Raw genomic sequence first — 20,824 nt, forward strand, 5'->3', positions numbered from 1 at the left:
AAGAATCAACAACAAGTGGGACACAATCATGAAGTGGAACGACATTTATTGGATATTTCAAACTTTTTTAACAAATCAAAAACTGAAAAATTGGGCGTGCAAAATTATTCAGCCCCTTTACTTTCAGTGCAGCAAACTCTCTCCAGAAGTTCAGTGAGGATCTCTGAATGATCCAATGTTGACCTAAATGACTAATGATGATAAATACAATCTGCCTGTGTATAATCAAGTCTCCGTATAAATGCACCTGCACTGTGATAGTCTCAGAGGTCCGTTAAAAGCGCAGAGAGCATCATGAAGAACAAGGAACACACCAGGCAGGTCCGAGATACTGTTGTGAAGAAGTTTAAAGCTGGATTTGGATACAAAAAGATTTCCCAAGCTTTAAACATCCCAAGGAGCACTGTGCAAGCGATAATATTGAAATGGAAGGAGTATCAGACCACTGCAAATCTACCAAGACCTGGCCGTCCCTCTAAACTTTCAGCTCATACAAGGAGAAGACTGATCAGAGATGCAGCCAAGAGGCCCATGATCACTCTGGATGAACTGCAGAGATCTACAGCTGAGGTGGGAGACTCTGTCCATAGGACAACAATCAGTCGTATATTGCACAAATCTGGCCTTTATGGAAGAGTGGCAAGAAGAAAGCCATTTCTTAAAGATATCCATAAAAAGTGTCGTTTAAAGTTTGCCACAAGCCACTCTGGTCAGATGAAACTTTTTGGCAACAATGCAAAACGTTATGTTTGGCGTAAAAGCAACACAGCTGAACACACCATCCCCACTGTCAAACATGGTGGTGGCAGCATCATGGTTTGGGCCTGCTTTTCTTCAGCAGGGACAGGGAAGATGGTTAAAATTGATGGGAAGATGGCTGGAGCCAAATACAGGACCATTCTGGAAGAAAACCTGATGGAGTCTGCAAAAGACCTGAGACTGGGACAGAGATTTGTCTTCCAACAAGACAATGATCCAAAACATAAAGCAAAATCTACAATGGAATGGTTCAAAAATAAACATATCCAGGTGTTAGAATGGCCAAGTCAAAGTCCAGACCTGAATCCAATCGAGAATCTGTGGAAAGAACTGAAAACTGCTGTTCACAAATGCTCTCCATCCAACCTCACTGAGCTCGAGCTGTTTTGCAAGGAGGAATGGGAAAAAATGTCAGTCTCTCGATGTGCAAAACTGATAGAGACATACCCCAAGCGACTTACAGCTGTAATCGCAGCAAAAGGTGGCACTACAAAGTATTAACTTAAGGGGGCTGAATAATTTTGCACGCCCAATTTTTCAGTTTTTGATTTGTTAAAAAAGTTTGAAATATCCAATAAATGTCGTTCCACTTCATGATTGTGTCCCACTTGTTGTTGATTCTTCACAAAAAAATACAGTTTTATATCTTTATGTTTGAAGCCTGAAATGTGGCAAAAGGTCGCAAAGTTCAAGGGGGCCGAATACTTTCGCAAGGCACTGTATAACTTTAGATGAGAAGATGGGCAGCAAAAAAACCTAAACACTACCAATAACTAACATTCCCTGCTCTGCTCTGTTTTCTTTTCAGTTTTCAGTGAAGATCTACGTTCCAGCTTATATTTTGTCAATGCATCTGTGCAAGAGGTAGTGTTTGCCAGCACCACAGGGACCTCGGTGCCCTGTCCCGCCGTGGGCGTGCCCCCCGCCTCGCTGCGCTGGTACTTGGCCACCGGAGAGGAAATCTACGATGTCCCCGGGATCCGCCACGTGCACCCAAATGGCACCCTCCAGATCTTTCACTTCAACCCCTCCAGCTTCAGCAACCTCATCCATGACAACACCTACTATTGCACAGCGGAGAACCCCTCAGGAAAAATCAGGAGCCAAGATGTCCATATTAAGGCTGGTGAGTGGTCTATCTGCTTGGTTTATGCATACTGTATATTGTACAGTTGGGTTGTTTATCTAAAGTAGTAGTGATGTGAGAATTATTATTATTATTTTTATTATTTAAAAAATCATTGCTAGGTAGTTAACATTATCTAGCGCTAGTCTGCTGTACCTGTTCCAAAACTCCAGTATAGCTTGTTCTCCATCTTCTTTTTACATGGTGAGCCAACATGTATTCAGCGGTTTTATTTCCATTACTGATCAAAACTTGTTTTGTCAAGGCTCTCTCTTGTCTCTGTCAGGAACATCATATCACAATAAAATCACAGTATCGAATCACAATACATATAGCATCGTGATACACCTAAGGGCACCTAAGTATCGTGATTATATTGTATCGTGAGGTCCCTGGCAAATCCCAGCCCTACAGTATAGTGGTGAGTGGCCAGTGTGGTTATGGAAATGGACAGTTGATTACAGAGGTGGGAATTAGGGATGCAGACAGTGTGGAGATGTTGAACAGAAGCTTGTTGGTCACTAAATGGGGTATAGTATACCACTTGGGTGACTAGTGACCACCTGCTAAACATTTCAGTTGGTAATGTTCAGAGTCTAACCAGTGATGTCACATTTGTTATGCTTGTGATTAAAGCAGTGAAGAAAGCAAAGAAACAAAATATATAGACAGCATATCATTTGCCAGAACAGAAAAATGAAAGTCAATTCATTGAGGACTCTCATTTCTTGTTTCCCCCATCTCTTCCAGTTCTACGAGAGCCCTACACGGTCCGTGTGGAGGACCAGAAAGCCATGAGAGGCAATGTGGCGGTGTTCAAGTGCATTATCCCAGCCTCGGTGGAGGCCTACATCACTGTTGTGTCCTGGGAGAAAGACACAGTGTCTATCAACGTCCAGAGTAAGTCTCTGCTCTCTAATCACTCTCTAATCACTATATAATGTACAGTTGAAGTCGGAAGTTTACATACACTTAGGTTGGAGTCATTAAAACTCGTTTTTCAAACACTCCACAAATTTCTTGTTAAGAAACTATAGTTTTGGCAAGTCGGTTAGGACATCTACTTTGTGCATGACACAAGTAATTTTTCCAACAATTGTTTACAGACAGATTATTTCACTTATAATTCAATGTATCACAATTCCAGTGGGTCAGAAGTTTACATACACTAAGTTGAATGTGCCTCTAAACAGCTTGAAATATTCCAGAAAATTATGTAATGGTTTTAGAAGCTTCTGATAGGCTAATTGACATCACTTGAGTCAATTGGAGGTGTACCTGTGGATGTATTTCAAGGTCTACCTTCAAACGCAGTGCCTCTTTTCTTGACATCATGGGGAGATCAAAAGAAATCAGCCAAGACCTCAGAAAAATAATTATAGTCCTCCACAAGTCTGGTTCATCCTTGGGAGCAATTTCCAAACGCCTGAAGGTACCACGTTCATCTGTACAAACAATAGTATGCAAGTATAAACACCATGGGATAAAGCAGCCGTCATACGCAGCCGTCATAGGAAGGAGACGCGTTCTGTCTCCTAGAGATGAACGTACTTTGGTGCGAAAAGTGCAAATCAATCCCAGAACAACAGCAGCAAAGGACCTTGTGAAGATGCTGGAGGAAACAGGTACAAAAGGTTATATTTCCAAAGTAAAACTAGTCCTATATCTACATAACCTGAATGGCCGCTCAGCAAGGAATCAAATAAAATGTATTTATATAGCCTTTCGTACATCAGCTGATATCTCAAAGTGCTGTACAGAAACCCAGCCTAAAACCCGGTGGCTAGGAAAAACTCCCTAGAAAGGCCAAAACCTAGGAAAAAACCTAGAGAGGAACCAGGCTATGTGGGGTGGCCAGTCCTCTTCTGGCTGTGCCGGGTGGAAATTATAACAGAACACGGCCAAGATGTTCAAATGTTCATAAATGACCAGCATGGTCAAATAATAATAATCACAGGCAGAACAGTTGAAACTGGAGCAGCAGCACGGCCAGGTGGACTGAGGACAGCAAGGAGTCATCATGTCAGGTAGTCCAGCACGGTCGGTAGTCCTGAGGCATGGTCCTAGGGCTCAGGTCCTCCAAGAGAGAGAGAGAGAATGAAAGAGAGAATTAGAGAGAGCATACTTAAATTCACTCAGGACAGGAGAAGTACTCCAGAAATAACAAACTGACCCTAGCCCCCCGACACATAAACTACTGCAGCATAAATACTGGAGGCTGAGACAGTAGGGGTCAGGAGACACTGGGGCCCCATCCGATGACACCCCCGGACAGGGCCAAACAGGAAGGATATAACCCCACCCACTTTGCCAAAGCACAGCCCCCACACCACTAGAGGGATATCTTCAACCACCAACGTACCATCCTGAGACAAGGCTGAGTATAGCCCACAAAGATCTCCACCACGGCACAACCCAAGGGGGGGCGCCAACCCAGACAGGAAGATCACATCAGTGACTCAACCCACTCAAGTGACGCACCCCTCCTAGGGACGGTATGAAAGAGCCCTAGTAAGGGTTAGAGACAGAGAATCCCAGTGGATTTAGGGGAACCAGCCAGGCAGAGACTGCAAGGGCGGTTCGTTGCTCCAGAGCCTTTCCGTTCACCTTCATACTCCTGGGCCAGACTACACTCAATCATATGACCCACTGAAGAGATGAGTCTTCAGTAAAGACTTAAAGGTTGAGACCGAGTTTGCGTCTCTCACATGGGTAGGCAGACCATCCCATAAAAATGGAGCTCTATAGGAGAAAGCCCTGCATCCAGCTGTTTGCTTAGAAATTCTAGGGACAATTAGGAGGCCTGCGTCTTGTGACCGTAGCGTACGTGTAGGTATGTAAGGCAGGACCAAATCAGAGAGATAGGTAGGAGCAAGCCCATGTAATGTTTTGTAGGTTAGCAGTAAAACCTTGAAATCAGCCCTTGCCTTGACAGGAAGCCAGTGTAGTGAAGCTAGCACTAGAGTAATATGATCAAATTTTTTGGTTCTAGTCAGGATTCTAGCAGCCGTATTTAGCACTAACTGAAGTTTATTTATTGCTTTATCCGGGTAGCCGGAAAGTAGAGCATTGCAGTAGTCTAACCTAGAAGTGACAAAAGCGTGGATTAATTTTCCTGCATCATTTTTGGACAGAAAGTTTCTGATTTTTGCAATGTTACGTAGATGGAAAAAAGCTATCCATGAAACAGTCATGATATGTTCTTCAAAAGAGAGATCAGGGTCCAGAGTAACGCCGAGGTCCTTCACAGTTTTATTTGAGACGACTGTACAACCATTAAGATTAATTGTCAGATTCAACAGAAGATCTCTTTGTTTCCTGGGACCTAGAAAAGGCATCTCTGTTTTGTCCGAGTTTAAAAGTAGAACGTTTGCAGCCATCCACTTCCTTATGTCTGAAACGCATGCTTCTAGCGAGGGCAATTTTGGGGCTTCACCATGTTTCATTGAAATGTACAGCTGTGTGTCATCCGCATAGCAGTGAAAGTTAACATTGTATTTTCGAATGACATCCCCAATAGTTAAAATATATAGTGAAAACAATAGTGGTCCTAAAACGGAACCTTGAGGAACACCAAAATGTACAGTTGATTTGTCAGAGGACAAACCATTCACAGAGACAAACTGATATCTTTCCGACAGATAAGATCTAAACCAGGCCAGAACTTGTCCGTGTAGACCAATTTGGGATTCCTATCTCTCCAAAAGAATGTGGTAATCGATGGTATCAAAAGCAACACTAAGGTCTAGGAGCACGAGGACAGATGCAGAGCCTCGGTCTGATGCCATTAAAAGGTAATTTACCACCTTCACAAGTGCAGTCTCAGTGCTATGATGGGGTCTAAAACCAGACTGAAGCATTTTGTATACATTGTTTGTCTTCAGGAAGGCAGTGAGTTGCTGCGCAATAGCCTTTTCTAACATTTTTGAGAGGAATGGAAGATTCAATATAGGCTGATAGTTTTTTATATTTTCTGGGTCAAGGTTTGGCTTTTTCAAGAGAGGCTTTATTACTGCCACTTTTAGTGAGTTTGGTACACATCCGGTGGATAGAGAGAAGTTTATTATGTTCAACATAGGAGGGCCAAGGACAGGAAGCAGCTCTTTCAGTAGTTTAGTTGGAATAGGGTCCAGTATGCAGCTTGAAGTTTTAGAGGCCATGATTATTTTCATCATTGTGTCAAGAGATATAGTACTAAAACACTTGAGTGTCTCTCTTGATCCTAGGTCCTGGCAGAGTTGTGCAGACTCAGGACAACTGAGCTTTGAAGGACTACGCAGATTTAAAGAGGAGTCCGTAATTTGCTTTCTAATAATCATGATCTTTTCCTCAAAGAAGTTCATGAATTTATTACTGCTGAAGTGAAAGCCATCCTCTCTTGGGGAATGCTGCTTTTTAGTTTGCTTTGCGACAGTATGAAAAAGGAATTTCGGATTGTTCTTATTTTCCTCAATTAAGTTGGAAAAATAGGATGATCGAGCAACAGTAAGGGCTCTTCGATACTGCACGGTACTGTCTTTCCAAGCTAGTCGGAAGACTTCCAGTTTGGTGTGGCGCCATTTCCGTTCCAATTTTCTGGAAGCTTGCTTCAGAGCTCGGGTATTTTCTGTATACAGGGGGGCCAGTTTCTTATGAGAAATGTTTTTAGTTTTTAGGGGTGCAACTGCATCTAGGGTATTGCGCACGGTTAAATTGAGTTCCTCAGTTAGGTGGTTAACTGATTTTTGTCCTCTGGCGTCCTTGGGTAGACAGAGGGAGTCTGGAAGGACATCAAGGAATCTTTGTGTTGTCTGTGAATTTATGGCATGACTTTTGATGTTCCTTGGTTGGGGTCTGAGCAGATTATTTGGAGTGGGTCTGTGGACTTTTCCATGTGAATATTAAAGTCACCAAAAATTAGAATATTATCTGCTATGACTACAAGGTCCGATAGGAATTCAGGGAACTCAATGAGGAACGCTGTATATGGCCCAGGAGGCCGGTAAACAGTAGCTCTAAAAAGTGATTGCGTAGGCTGCATAGATTTCATGACTAGAAGCTCAAAAGATGAAAATGTCTTTTTTTTTTTTGTAAATTGAAATTTGCTATCGTAAATGTTAGCAACACCTCCGCCTTTGCGGGATGCACGGGGGATATGGTCACTAGTGTACCCAGGGGGTGAGGCCTCATTTAACACAGTACATTCATCAGGCTTAAGCCATGTTTCAGTCAGGCCAATTACATCAAGATTATGATCAGTGATTAGTTCATTGACTATAATTGCCTTTGAAGTAAGGGATCTAACATTAAGTAGCCCTATTTTGAGATGTGAGGTATCTCTTTTAATAATGACAGGAACGGAGGAGGTCTTTATCCTAGTGAGATTGCTAAGGCGAACACCGCCATGTTTAGTTTTGCCCAACCTAGGTCGAGGCACAGACACGGTCTCAATGGGGATAGCTGACTGCTGAGCTGACTACGGAAGAAGCCACTGCTCCAAAGCCGGCATTAAAAAGCCAGACTATGGTTTGCAACTGCACATGGGGACAAAGCTCGTAGTTTTTGGAGAAATGTCCTCTGGTCTGATGAAACAAAAATAGAACTGTTTGGCCATAATGACCATCGTTATGTTTGGAGGAAAAAGGGGGAGACTTGCAAGCCGAAGAACACCATCCCAACCGTGAAGCACGTGGGTGGCAGCATCCTGTTGTGGAGGTGCTTTGCTGCAGGATGGACTGGTGCACTTCACTAAATAGATGGCATCATGAGGCAGGAAAATTACGTGGATATATTGAAGCAACATCTCAAGACATCTGTCAGGAAGTTAAAGCTTGGTCGCAAATGGGTCTTCCAAATGGACAATGACCCCAAGCATACTTCCGAAGTTGTGTATTGGAGTGGCCATCACAAAGCCCTAACCTCAATCCTTTCGAAAAATTAATTTTTATTTTTTATTTTTATTTTTTAATTTTTACCCCTTTTTCTCCCCAATTTCGTGGTATCCAATTGTTGTAGTAGCTACTATCTTGTCACATCGCTACAACTCCCGTACGGGCTCGGGAGAGACGAAGGTTGAAAGTCATGCGTCCTCCGATACACAACCCAACCAAGCCGCACTGCTTCTTAACACTTCACGCATCCAACCCGGAAGCCAGCCGCACCAATGCGCCGGAGGAAACACCGTGCACCAGGCCACCTTGGTTAGCGCACACTGCGCCCAGCCCGCCACAGGAGTCGCTGGTGCGCGATGAGACAAGGACACCCCTACCGACCAAGCCCTCCCTAACCCGGGCGACGCTAGGCCAATTGTGCGTCGCCCCACGGACCTCCCGGTCGCGGCCGGTTACGACAGAGCCCAGGAACTCTGATGGCACAGCTGGCGCTGCAGTACAGCGCCCTTAACCACTGCGCCACCCGGGAGGCCCCCTTTCGAAAATTTGTGGTTTGAACTGAAAAGGCATGTGCGAGCAAGGAGGCCTACAAACCTGATTCAGTTACACCAGCTCTGTCAGGAGGAATGGGCCACAATTCACCCACCTTATTGTGAGAAGCTTGTGGAAGGCTACCTGAAATGTTTGACCCAAGTTAAACAATTTTAAGGCAATGCTACCAAATACTAATTGAGTGTATGTAAACTTCTGACCCACTGGGAATGTGATGAATGAAAAAAAGCTGAAATAAATCCTTCTCTCTACTATTATTCTGTCATTTAACATTCTTAAAGTAAAGTGGTGATCCTAACTGACCTAAGACAGGGAATTTTAACTAGAATTAAATGTAAAAATGTATTTGGCTAAAGGTGTATGTAAACTTCCAACTTGAACTGTATATAGAGAACGTGTTATGTAAAAATCTTCACAAAACCAGTCTGGTAAGTGATTATCTCACTGCAAGAAAAGAAGGCCATAGTTCTGAGATAGCTAAGAGTTTTGACCCAAGGGATGTGTGGATGTGCTTTGCGCTGTCTGTCTGCAAGGCCTTTTGAGGTCAGACTAGCCTAGTAGATTAGCGCCCATGCCCCTGCCGATGCAAGCAGCTCGTTACGTTTTGTTGTGTGTTCACGTCCGTCGGACCCCATGACAGAGTGTCCCTATTTCCCTGCTGACCCAGGCTGGACGAGAGTCTTCCACGAGAGCAGGGAGGAGGGCATGGCAACCCTGTGGTGTCACTTAGCCTCAGTGCTATTGACCCAGTTCTCTGGTGATGGGAGCCATTGCCTTGTTCGTCTACTCGGTCTGCGTTGCTTGTCTACTCGATTGTTTCCTAGCCCCCGGGGGCAAATTCACTTTATGTCGGGCATTTAACAAACTCAATAGACAAAGCTAATGTTGTTTTGGCTTTTGAACGGAGGGCAAATGCAGTGATTTCTTTTTTGTTGACGTTTTTCAATTTGTCCAATGAGGTGAAAGCAACAATCTCTTAATTGTCCATAAATGGATTTGCCGCAAGGATCTTTTGGAGCTGAGGGGATACATGGTGATGGTTTATGGAATACATATTTTTTATAATGTTGAGTTACATTTTTTCCTTAGAATTAATACTTGACTGTTTGAATGATTGATTGATTGTTCAAATGAATGAATTCCAAGTATGTACTGTATGGATGCAATGCCATCATTTTCTAATGCAAGACTAAATGGGCCTTTTTCCTAGCTGTCTTTCTAAGATGAACTTCACTGACAACAGTGTTTACTTTCCACTGTTAAAATCCATATGTGAACACGGTCAGAAAAATGTTGCCGCCACCAATCCAGCGCTCTTCTCCATGCTTAATAATAAATGACGGAAGTCTACGAATCCATGAGCAAATAGTCTTTATCCACGTCTCAACGCACAAACCCACCATCCATTCTCCCCATTCTTCATGGCTCATGCATATGAAGTGCAATTTAAAGAGTCTGTGTGTGTGAAAGAATATGTGTGTGTTTGTGTGTATGTGGTATCCATGTTGACTGGTGGCTCTAGACAGATCACCAAGCCCTACTCTTATTTTCGATGGGCCGCCAAAGCCCACCTTTTAAATGTTTAATGAGTTAAAAATGAGAATATCAACACTTAGACATGAAAAACTTCACAAATGTAGCTTTTCTGTATCTGGTAGTATGAATTATAGATGGTAGTATTTCTGTTTGGAGAGGTGTACCATGAAGCGCAGGCAGCAGGCCCCCTTTAACCATTCCCCTGTAAGTCTCACTGGGGTTAGGCCCACTTTAGGCTAGGTTGCTGTGCAGAGCCTGACGATACACCACTCAAAGAGCTTCAGTGTCTGCATGCGTGGAAAGATGTGCTAATGACCGTGGAAAATACACACATTTAAGAAGACAGTGGGTAGGAGTTGCATTGCATTAAAGTGCATTGTTTATGTCAGTAGTTGTAGGTCAACCCTGGCTGCTCTGTTCTTTATTTGACTCATATTATTATCTATCCTGATGCCTAGTCACTTTACCCTGCCTTCATGTACATATATATCTCAAATACCTTATTATTATCTATCCTGATGCCTAGTCAATTTACCCTGCCTTCATGTACATATATATCTCAAATACCTTATTATTATCTATCCTGATGCCTAGTTACTTTACCCTGCCTTCATGTACATATCTACCCCAAATACCTCTGCACATTGATCTGGTACTGGTACTCCCTGTATATATCTCCACATTGATCTGGTACTGGTACTCCCTGTATATATCTCCACATTGATCTGGTACTGGTACTCCCTGTATATATCTCCACATTGATCTGGTACTGGTACTCCCTGTATATATCTCCACATTGATCTGGTACTGGTACTCCCTGTATATAGCGCCACATTGATCTGGTACTGGTACTCCCTGTATATATCTCCACATTGATCTGGTACTGGTACTCCCTGTATATAGCGCCACATTGATCTGGTACTGGTACTCCCTGTATATAGCTCCATTCTTGTGTATTTTATTTTATTCCTCTTGTGTTACTATTTTTATTTTTAAACTCTGCATTGTTGCTCAAGCATTTCACAGTAAAGTTCTCTTCGGCGCATGTGACAAATACAATTTGATTTGATTCGATTTTTGGTACTGGTGAACTACCTGGCGTGCAGGCTTTTGTTGCAGCCCAGCACTGTCTCACAGTACACAACTGATTGAAACAATTTACTGCTTATCAGGACCTTGACTAGGTAAACCAGATGGTTAATGCAGGGCTCGAACAAAAAGCTGCACACCATATACTGTAGCTCTCCATGCTAAGAGTTGAGGACTGCTGGTGAATCTAATAGATGATGGATTATTACACTTAACCTTTTTTCAAGACATGGTTCAAAACACAAACAATATGGTAACATTATTTTAGATGGAAAGAAGTGATGATCGTGTGGCAGGAATTATAGCAATGATTTGAAGAGAGAAAAGTAAGGCCCATATCCCATTAAATTGTGTCTATGGCTACATGCTCCCCTCTGATTAGCAGCTGATTCTCACTAAGATATGGGTGAAGATATAGGTGCGGATAAAGCAATGACACCCACACATTTATATTTTCTCTGCTCTGCAGTGGGGCTGGCTGGCTGCAATAGCAGAATGCAGGATCAATCCTGTTATGTATTGTTCTTGGTTCTAAGCTCTGGAATGTTTTCATTCCAATAGTGAAGGGTACCTTGCATCCGCAACTGTCTTATGGATTTGGTCCTTCTGAGAACCATTTTATGAATCTCATCATGGATTCAGTCTTCTTACCTTTACTGTTGGTGAGTCAGACTTAGACAAGGGATATTATGAGATATGTCTAATAGTACCAAATCGAACCAGAGTTTATTTGTCACAGGCACTGCAGGTATTATCAGTACAGTGAAATGCTGAACAATGCAGTCATATAAAAGAAATCCACACAATAATGAATTAAATACACCTTCTGTAGAGTACACACAAGAATAAAATAAATACACCCTCTGTAGAGTACACACAAGAATAAAATAAATACACCCTCTGTAGAGTACACACAAGAATAAAATAAATACACCCTCTGTAGAGTACACACAAGAATAAAATAAATACACCCTCTGTAGAGTACACACAAGAATAAAATAAATACACCCTCTGTAGAGTACACACAAGAATAAAATAAATACACCCTCTGTAGAGTACACATGAGAATTAAAGAAATACACTCGATAATATACACTATATACAAGGTCAGTATCAGTACCAATTAATGAAATGGATATTGGTGGCAAGCTCTTCCTGTATCTACTATGCTGATACTGAGGGTCGAATTCAACTGAAACCTCAAAAGTGCTTCTCATATTGCAAGAATGCATATTTGTTGCATAGATAGGTTCTGACAAAACCGTTTTTGTTTCATGCAGAAGTAAACTCTAAATTCTATTGATATTTTATTGATTGACATTCTATTTGTAAAACCAACCCCAACACTTATTCTCCATCAATACCAAAATGAGTATTCTTATTGGATGTGTTTGTGTCGTGTTGGGGTTGGGTTTCTGATTCTGCTGCTGTTGCCTCACAGAGGGAGAGACACAGCCCTAGCAGTGTTGCCCCATTCCCCAGGTGCAGGCTGAGGGCTGTGCTGTGCTGCAGTCACTGAGGAAGGCCTTGTAGGGATTTGCCATGGCCTGATCTGGCCTCCTCTGCATTCAGCACGAGTGGGGCCGGACCCCAGCACTGCAGAGAGGCACACGCACAAACACGCTCTATACACTCTTTCTCATTCCACACACGAGCCACACACCAGGGCCATCGGCCATCATAGTACATAGCCCTTTTCTGCTCCCCCCTCCCATCTCTCTCTCTCTCTTTACCTCTCACTCCACAGTCACTCTCTGTCCTTGTACTTAGGAAAAAATATAATAAAAAAATATAAATGTGATATAATGGTGTTTAGAAACAACACACTATTCATGTTGTTCTTATTCCTGTTTTATTGGTATTCATACAAGCTGATTTATTCTTCTGGTTGGGAGTTGCCTATCTATCTGTTGTATTTCAGTTGATCGCTCATGCTTCGTTGACATTTCCAAGTCGTTTAGTGGCCAGCTTGTCAGTCGTGTGTCACCTGGCTGGTGGTTGCTGTGAGGGAGACAAGCCAACCACACCATGGTGCTTAATTGGCTGTGTGTAATGTGGCTTTGAAGTAAATATCAAGAGTTTTGTCAAAGCCAGGCTGTTATCATCATGTGTTCAAGGGCTGGTGTTCACTCACTCACTCACTCACTCACTCACTCACTCACTCACTCACTCACTCACTCACTCACTCAGTGGATTCATGTTGTAGCATTAGTTTGAGGCCCAGCCAGAGCCAGTTTCCCCCTGGTGTATTGTTACTGGTCTGTCTGTCACCATGGACACAGTGAAGACACCACAGGGAACATGGCAGCCGGTGTGTAAACAGTCCGCTCTGTCACTGGGGCCATGAAGTCACCACACAATATATACAATATAAATATATTTCATATCATTATTACATTTTGTAATGCGTTGGAGCAACACCATTTAATATTATATGTCATACATAGTACCAGTCTAAAGTTTGGACTCACTCAAAAGTGTTAATCAAATCCAAATATAATTTATATTTGAGATTTTTCAAAGTAGACACCCTTTGCCTTGATGACAGTTTTGCACACTCTTGGCATTTTCTTAACCAGCTTCATGAGGTAGTCACATGGAATGCATTTCAATTAACAGGTGTGCCTTGTTAAAGTTAATTTGTAAGAGAAGAATAAGAGTAAAAATAACAAGTAATTAAAGAGCAGCAGTAAAATAACAATAGCGAGACTATATACAGGGGGGTATCGGTACAGAGTCAATATGCGGGGGCACCGGTTAGTTGAGGTAATATGTACATACATGTAGGTAGAGTTATTAAAGTGACTATGCATAAATTATAACAATAGAGTGTAGCAGCGGTGGAAAAGAGAGAGGGGGGGACAATGCAAATAGTCTGGGTAGCCTTTTGATTAGATGCTCAGGAATCTTATGGCTTGGGGGTAGAAGCTGTTTAGAAGCCTCTTGGACCTAGACTTGGTGCCCCGGTTCTTGCCGTGCGGTAGCAGAGGGTGGCTGGAGTATTTGACCATTTTTAGAGCCTTCCTCTGACACCGCCTGGTATAGAGGTCCTGGATGGCAGGAAGTTTGGCCCCAGTGATGTACTGGGCCGTTCGCACTACCCTCTAGTGCTTTGCGGTCGGAGGCCGAGTGCCATACCAGGCAGTGATGCTCTCGATGGTGCAGCTGTAGAACCTTTTGAGGATCTGAGGATCCATGCCAAATCTTTTCAGTCTCCTGAGGGGGAATAGGTTTTGTCGTGACTTCTTCAGGACTATCTTGGTGTGCTTGGACCAGTTAGTTTGTTGGTGATGTGGACATTAAGGAACTTGAAGCTCTCAACCTGCTCCACTACAGCTCGTCGATGAGAATGGGGGTGTGTTCGGTCCTCTTTTTCCTGTAGTCCACAATCATCTCCTTTGTCTTGATCACGTTGAGGTAGAGGTTGTTGTCCTGGCACCACACGGCCAGGTCTCGGACCTCCTCCCTATAGGCTGTCTCGTCATTGGCGGTGATCAGGCCTACCACTGTTGTGTCATCGGCAAAATTAATGATGGTGTTGGAGTCGTGCCTGGCCGTGCAGTCATGAGTGAACAGGGAGTGCAGGAGATGTGTTGTTACCTACCCTTACCACCTGGGGGCGGCACGTCAGGAAGTCCAGGATCCAGTTGCAGAGGGAGGTGTTTAGTCCCAGGATCCTTAGCTTATTGATGAGCTTTGAGGGCACTATCGTGTTGAACGCTCAGCTGTGTTCAACACCATATTCCTTTCCTTCTTAATGCGTTTGAGCTAATCAGTTGTTGTGACAAGGTAGTGGTGGTATAAAGAAGATAGCCCTATTTAGTAAAAGACTGTGTCCATATTATGGCAAGAACAACTCAAAAAAGCAAAAAGAAACGACAGTCCATCGTTACTTTAAGACATGGATGTCAGACAATCTGGAACATTTCAAGAGCTTTGAAAGTTTCTTCAAGTGTAGTTGCAAAAACCATCATGCGCCTTGAAGAAACTGGCTCTCATGAGGACCGCCACAGGAGAGGAAGACCCAGAGTTACCTCTCCTGCAGAAGATAAGTTCATTAGAGTTAACTGCACCTCAGATTGCAGCACAAATAAATGCTTCACAGAGTTCAAGTAACAGACACATCTCAACATCAGCTGTTCAGAGGAGACTGTGTGAATCAGGCTTTCATGGTTGAATTACTGCAAAAAAAACACTACTAAAGTACACCAATAAGAAGAGACTTGCTTGGGCCAAGGAACACGAGCAATGGACATTAGACTGGAGAAAATCTGTCCTTTGGCCTGATGAGTCCACATTTGAGATTTTTGGTTCCACCCACCGTGACTTTGTGAGACGCAGAATAGGTGAACGGATGATCTCCGCATGTGTGGTTTCCACTGTGAAGCATGGAGGACGAGATGTGATAGTGTGGGGGTACTTTGCTTGTGACACTGTCTGTGATTTATTTAGAATTCAAGGCACACTTAACAAGCATGGCTACCACAGCATTCTGCAGAGATAAGCCATCTCATCTGGTTTGCGCTTAGTGGGACTATCATTTGTTTTTCAACAGGACAATGACCCAACACACCTCCAGGATGTGTAAGGGCTATTTGACCAAGAAGGAGCATGATTGAGTGTTGTGTCAGATGACCTGGCCTCCACAATCACCTGACCTCAACCTATTTGAGATGGTTTGGGAAGATTTGGACCGCAGAGTGAAGGAAAAGCAGCCAACAGGTGCTCAGCATATGTGGGACTCCTTCAAGACTGTTGGAAAAGCATTCCTCATGAAGCTGGTTGAGAGAATGCCAAGAGTGTGCAAAGCTGTCATCAAGGCAAAGGGTGGCTACTTTGAAGAATCTAAAATCTAAAATATATTTTAGTTTGTTTAACACTTTTTTTGGTTACTACATTATTCTATATGTGTTATTTCATAGTTTTGATGTCTTCACTGTTATTTGACAATGTAGAAAATAGTAAAACTAAACAGAAACACTTGAATGAGTCAGTGTGTCCAAACTCTTGACTGGTACTGTATGTAAACTAGTATAAAACTCAGGTTTGTAGCCTTTGTAGCTATTCATCAGTTAAGTATAAGATCAGCATTTTTAGAAGGCAAAAAGTCCATAGTAATTCAGTTGTATTGATGTAGACCCTGGTTGAGTAGAAGATAAAATGGGAGTGAGTAATTTCTCATAATAATTTAACTGTAGCCCAGAGGTATCAGGTGTCATGGTGTATTGAATGTTTAGGGTAGCGTTCATACAGTATAGCACGCTCGCTGTCGGTTTTGCCCTTTGGTAAGACAGTATGGAAGCAGTGTAGGCTTTTGCAGCACAGCGTTGAGAAGGAGGCTGGGGCGGAGGAGGGATAATGGTTTTACTGGTCCCTGTGTGCTGAAGACAGAGAGAAAGAAGGGAGGGAAGGAAGGAAGGGGAAAGAAGAGAGGGAGAATGACTAACATGGCTGTGTTTCTGGGAGCCGTAGCCATGTTGGAGGAGGAAGGTGGTGTGAGGTTTCTCTCTCTCTCTTCCTCTCTCTACCTCTGCCTCCCTATTTTTCTATCTCTCTCTCTGTCGACAGGCAGGGTTTGGACTCTGACGTGTGACAGGCTGGATGAAGAGTATTTTTCGAGTGCTCGTCATTCCTTCTCTCCATGATTGGCTGGAGTATTGTTATACACACAGAAAATGGGTCAGGCGGCCTGTGGAGGATCGAGTGATTGTACAGATGTACAGACCGCAGACACAGACACACACAGCTCGAACTAAGGTTGAATGTACTCTGCAGCCGATCGTTCCTTTCAAGAATAAAGGAGATAAATCAAAATAAATGGTGTGCTGTATAGCGAGTGAGGGAGCCAGTGTTTCTAGTGTAGCCAGTGTTCTCATCCTCCTCTCACAGGCTCACGGCTGGTTCTCCCCCCACGCCCAGTGGCAGGGGGCTTAGCACGAGAAATAAATGGAGAAATAAAGGGATACACAGAAGAAAAGAGAAGGAGGAAAATCAATACCTGTGCACATGAATCAGACTGCGGCTGCCACAAAGCATTATGAGAACATGACGGGAGAGATGCATTTGTGTGCAAGGCAGTGTGCACACAGCATGATAAGCATGGGGGTAAAGGGGTAAAGGAGGAGAGAGGAGGGGAAGCCAAAATGTCCCTCCTATTTTATCATCCATGCACTTCTATTAGATTGTGACATTTTTTAAAGATCATATGAAGATCCTGATACTGTCGTAGACACTCAGTGAGCATTTGTGAGTGTTGATAAATAATGTAATTCAGATCCATATGTGGTTAGCTAGATTCTAACAGTCTAGATTCTATCATCCTTCCCCTGCTCTACTCCCAGACCCAGGAAGTCAGAGATATTAATTCCCTTCTCTCCCCCACCAACACCACCACCTTCCCTGCACTGATCAAACTCCCACCTCCGCACTGTGGCTGTTTGCTCATGAATAACCACAATTTGTTCTTTATTAAACTCTAGGGGCCGGGAACGATTAGAGCTGCGAGCCGTTGTGTGGGAGGGGGACTAAGCACAGCTTAATATTTACACTGAGCAAGGGCTCCTAGGTGCTGCTGCAGTTTGGTACATGTATCTTGGTGTTAGTAGTGATGGAAGAGCCAGACCCTACCTGACCCACCCAATCAAAAATACTGTGGAGTATTAAAAAAATACTCCTCAGCAAGGTCCCACGTGGCCCCGGTCCAAGATATAGATTAGCGATAAACGCAACATGAGCTAATCATGGAAGGAACCACACATGAATTAGCATTTCTTTCTGTGGACTGGATGTTTTGGAGGCACTGCTTTATCATTTGGTCAAAGGGAAGAGAGTGGAGAATGTGTGTTTTTGTGACATTATGATGGTGGCGTTTCCGATGGCTTGAACTACACTAGTGTTTCTCTGGGTCCCTCTTGTTTTGCGGCGAGCCACACACGTGACAAGACAAGGTACATATGAACCCTGTTCATCCCACAAGGCTTTTCTTTGCCTATACATCAGAGTGAGGCTGCAGAGACAGAGACAGACAGTAATGTTGCTCAGTGTATCTGTCATGATAGGGCTCATTAGCTCAGGAACGAGATGGAGACTTATGACTCTCTTCGTCTGAACAGGTGTTGCTAACCAGCATCAGGGTGCCGGAGAACAAATATCAAGACAAACAACATTTTCTCGAAACAAAGCACCTTTTTTTCTAAGTGTGTATCTAGAACCAAAAAGGGTTCTTCGGCTGTCCCCATAGGAGAACCCTTTGAAGAACTCCCTTTGATTCTAGGTAGAACCTGTTTGTTTCCAGGTTGAACCCTTTAAGGTTCCATGTAAAACCCTTTCCACAGAGGGTTCTACATGGAACACAAGAGTTCTACCTAGAACTAAAAAAGGTTCTACCTGGAACCAAAAGGGTTCTCCTATGGGGACAGCCTGAGAACCCTTTTGGAACTCTTTTTTTTTAAGTGTAGATGTATTTAGGTCTTTCTATAAATAGTCATTTTCTAGTCATGATTTCTGTCTGGTTGGTCTTTTGAGGCTTTACTGTTTTTTTGTGTTGTACTTCCAGCAGTCTTGAACCATAATATAAGAGCAGCAGCAGCAAGACTAAACAAGGAGAAGTAAGGCAGAAAAAATGGCATTGTACTGGAGCTAGAGATGATGGTGACAAACACACAACTAGGCGAGCGTCAGTCTCAGCCAGAGAGAAACAAATGTCTGTGTTTCTGTCTCCGCAATATTACTCTGTCAGCGAGAAAAGAGGGGAAGGCTATTCCTCCATCCTCCTCATCTCCACCTCTATCCCTCCATTTTGCCCATGTTTAACCTTACAGTTGATGATGGTGACGTCACCATTAGGTGATCCATAAGACCGACCTTTGACTGGCGATAATGGCGTACCGCAATCTCGACATCTGCATGGAAACTGCAGTAGGCTGATGGCGGAGAGAGGTGTGGGTGTGTTTGCGTGGGGGTGGGGGGGGGGGGGCGTAGGCTGTGAATGGCTGCTCTTATCTTATGTGTGCAGCTGCTGCAGCATCTTTGAGAAACAGAGGGGCTGTCCGTGCATGCCACTCACTTTCCCTATTCACAGCAAAGAACCAAACACTCTCTCTTCCTCTCTGTTCCTGTCTCTCTCTCTCTTCCTCTCTCTCTCTCTCTCTCTCTCTCTCTGCCTGCGCTGCATTTACTGTCAAGTGAGTGAGAAGGAAATAAGAAAAACATGACTTGCTTGAGCTTTGATGGAGACATGACAAATGGGTCCATGTTTTCACATTTTCAGGGGTAGGCGAGAAGTGAAACGTCATTTGACATCAAAGCATTGCTCTTCTGATGTTTGTGTGTGTGCGTGTGTGCGCATGGTAGGATGTGTGTGTTTGTTTACACAAGGATTTCACTTTTCAATAGACCTTTACTTTTTTAACTATATATAAAGAGTTTCATTCCAAAATACTACGTATCCATTTTCAGAAATGTTGGTATCCATTTTCAGAAATGTTGGTAAATTAGTTATTTCTCTTAGATGTTAAGTCTACTGTGTGAGGGACTTTGAGTGGTTCTGGACCGGTTCCGACTGACATTTTGGTGTACACAGCACTCTGTGAACGTCATAGGGTCCCGTGCCTTATAGTGCCAGAAATACCCATTTGTCTGCTCACTGCTTCCACTCCCTCAACGGAGCTGACTTGAAGTGTCAGGTTTCAGACCCCACATTTACATTAGGGTGACGTGTCACGTTTTCTGTCCTATCCGGACAAATAATAGATTTTCTCTTCCTCTGAACGACTAGTGACAGTCTCTAGCGAATCCAACAGTTGTGGTTTCATGATATTCTCAGCAGGATTTAGAGTTCTCAGCATGAAACAATAGTAAATAATTTCATAGAATTTAAACAAAACTCATTTTTCTTAGTCACAAATGGACAAAATGACTTTGTGCTTAAAGCTGTCTGCACACATTTGAATGGTGTCTCTGTGCCACTCAGTGGGTGTTTAGGAGAAAATTCTCTGTTGTCAGTTAAATGAAATAGTGTCAATATTTTTCTTTAACTAAGCATGATCATGTTTATTTTACAATTACTATAAGAATTCACCTTTATTATAAGTCATTTATAATTCTATTGTTACTATATTTAGAAAGCATTTGTCATTTCAAGCCCCATTGCCCCACTTTTCATAATGTTGTATTATGTACTTGAGCTTGTGTCATCAAAGGTAAGAAAGTACATCTCAGCAATGTATAATTATTCTTAGCAGAAAGGTGAGTTCCAGACCTTTCTAAAACTATACAACATTACCAGTCATCTCATGTTAAATATACAGGATACGAACATTCCATTCCAGCTAAACAATGAATATATAGTGTTTTGTGACAAAAAAAACATTTGAATAGGCATTTAAAACCTATGAATAAAAAATCTGAGAACAGTAGTATTTTACACACAAGTAAGCAATCATTTCTGATGAAACAACACAATTAGGAAAAATTGGTGGATATAGTGTTTTGGAAATAAACTCTTCATATATATTACATACATTTATTGAGATATAAAAATGTATATAGTATATTACAAAAACTCATTATTTTTCACCACTTCTGCAGATATATAATTTGCACCGTTTTGATACAGAAATCAACCCATCTGTATGAATTGTTGGAATCATGTGTAATGCACAGTCGAGTGAACCAATGTTTACAGTGCTCTTAGAAAACAAAATCACCTTGGTTACAAGTCCCATGGCCCTGAGATCCCTGTCAGCTGCACAACAAATCCTCTTTCAAAAACATGCCTGATTTGCTCATCCAAACTGTCTGTAGACTAAGTATTATTTATTGACAACATACTTTCAATTATTGAATATAAAAATCTAGGAATCTTGATCAACTTAATCAGAGGAAGAGTTCA

At 42.7% G+C, this 20,824-nt stretch overlaps 1 protein-coding gene across 1 annotated transcript in view; it reads left to right on the plus strand.

Moving 5' to 3' along the window:
- The window catches only part of LOC139418292 (cell adhesion molecule DSCAM-like), a 168,892-nt gene that overhangs the window by 39,435 nt on the left and 108,633 nt on the right, over positions 1-20,824 (plus strand). Inside the window, exons 2-3 of the mRNA XM_071167650.1 lie at positions 1,568-1,885; positions 2,636-2,785. Of these exons, the coding sequence (XP_071023751.1) occupies positions 1,568-1,885; positions 2,636-2,785 (468 nt within the window). The remainder of the gene's footprint in view (positions 1-1,567; positions 1,886-2,635; positions 2,786-20,824) is intronic.

The sequence above is a fragment of the Oncorhynchus clarkii genome, chromosome 10, assembly GCF_045791955.1.
Source record: "Oncorhynchus clarkii lewisi isolate Uvic-CL-2024 chromosome 10, UVic_Ocla_1.0, whole genome shotgun sequence".
Taxonomy (NCBI): Eukaryota; Metazoa; Chordata; class Actinopteri; order Salmoniformes; family Salmonidae; genus Oncorhynchus; species Oncorhynchus clarkii.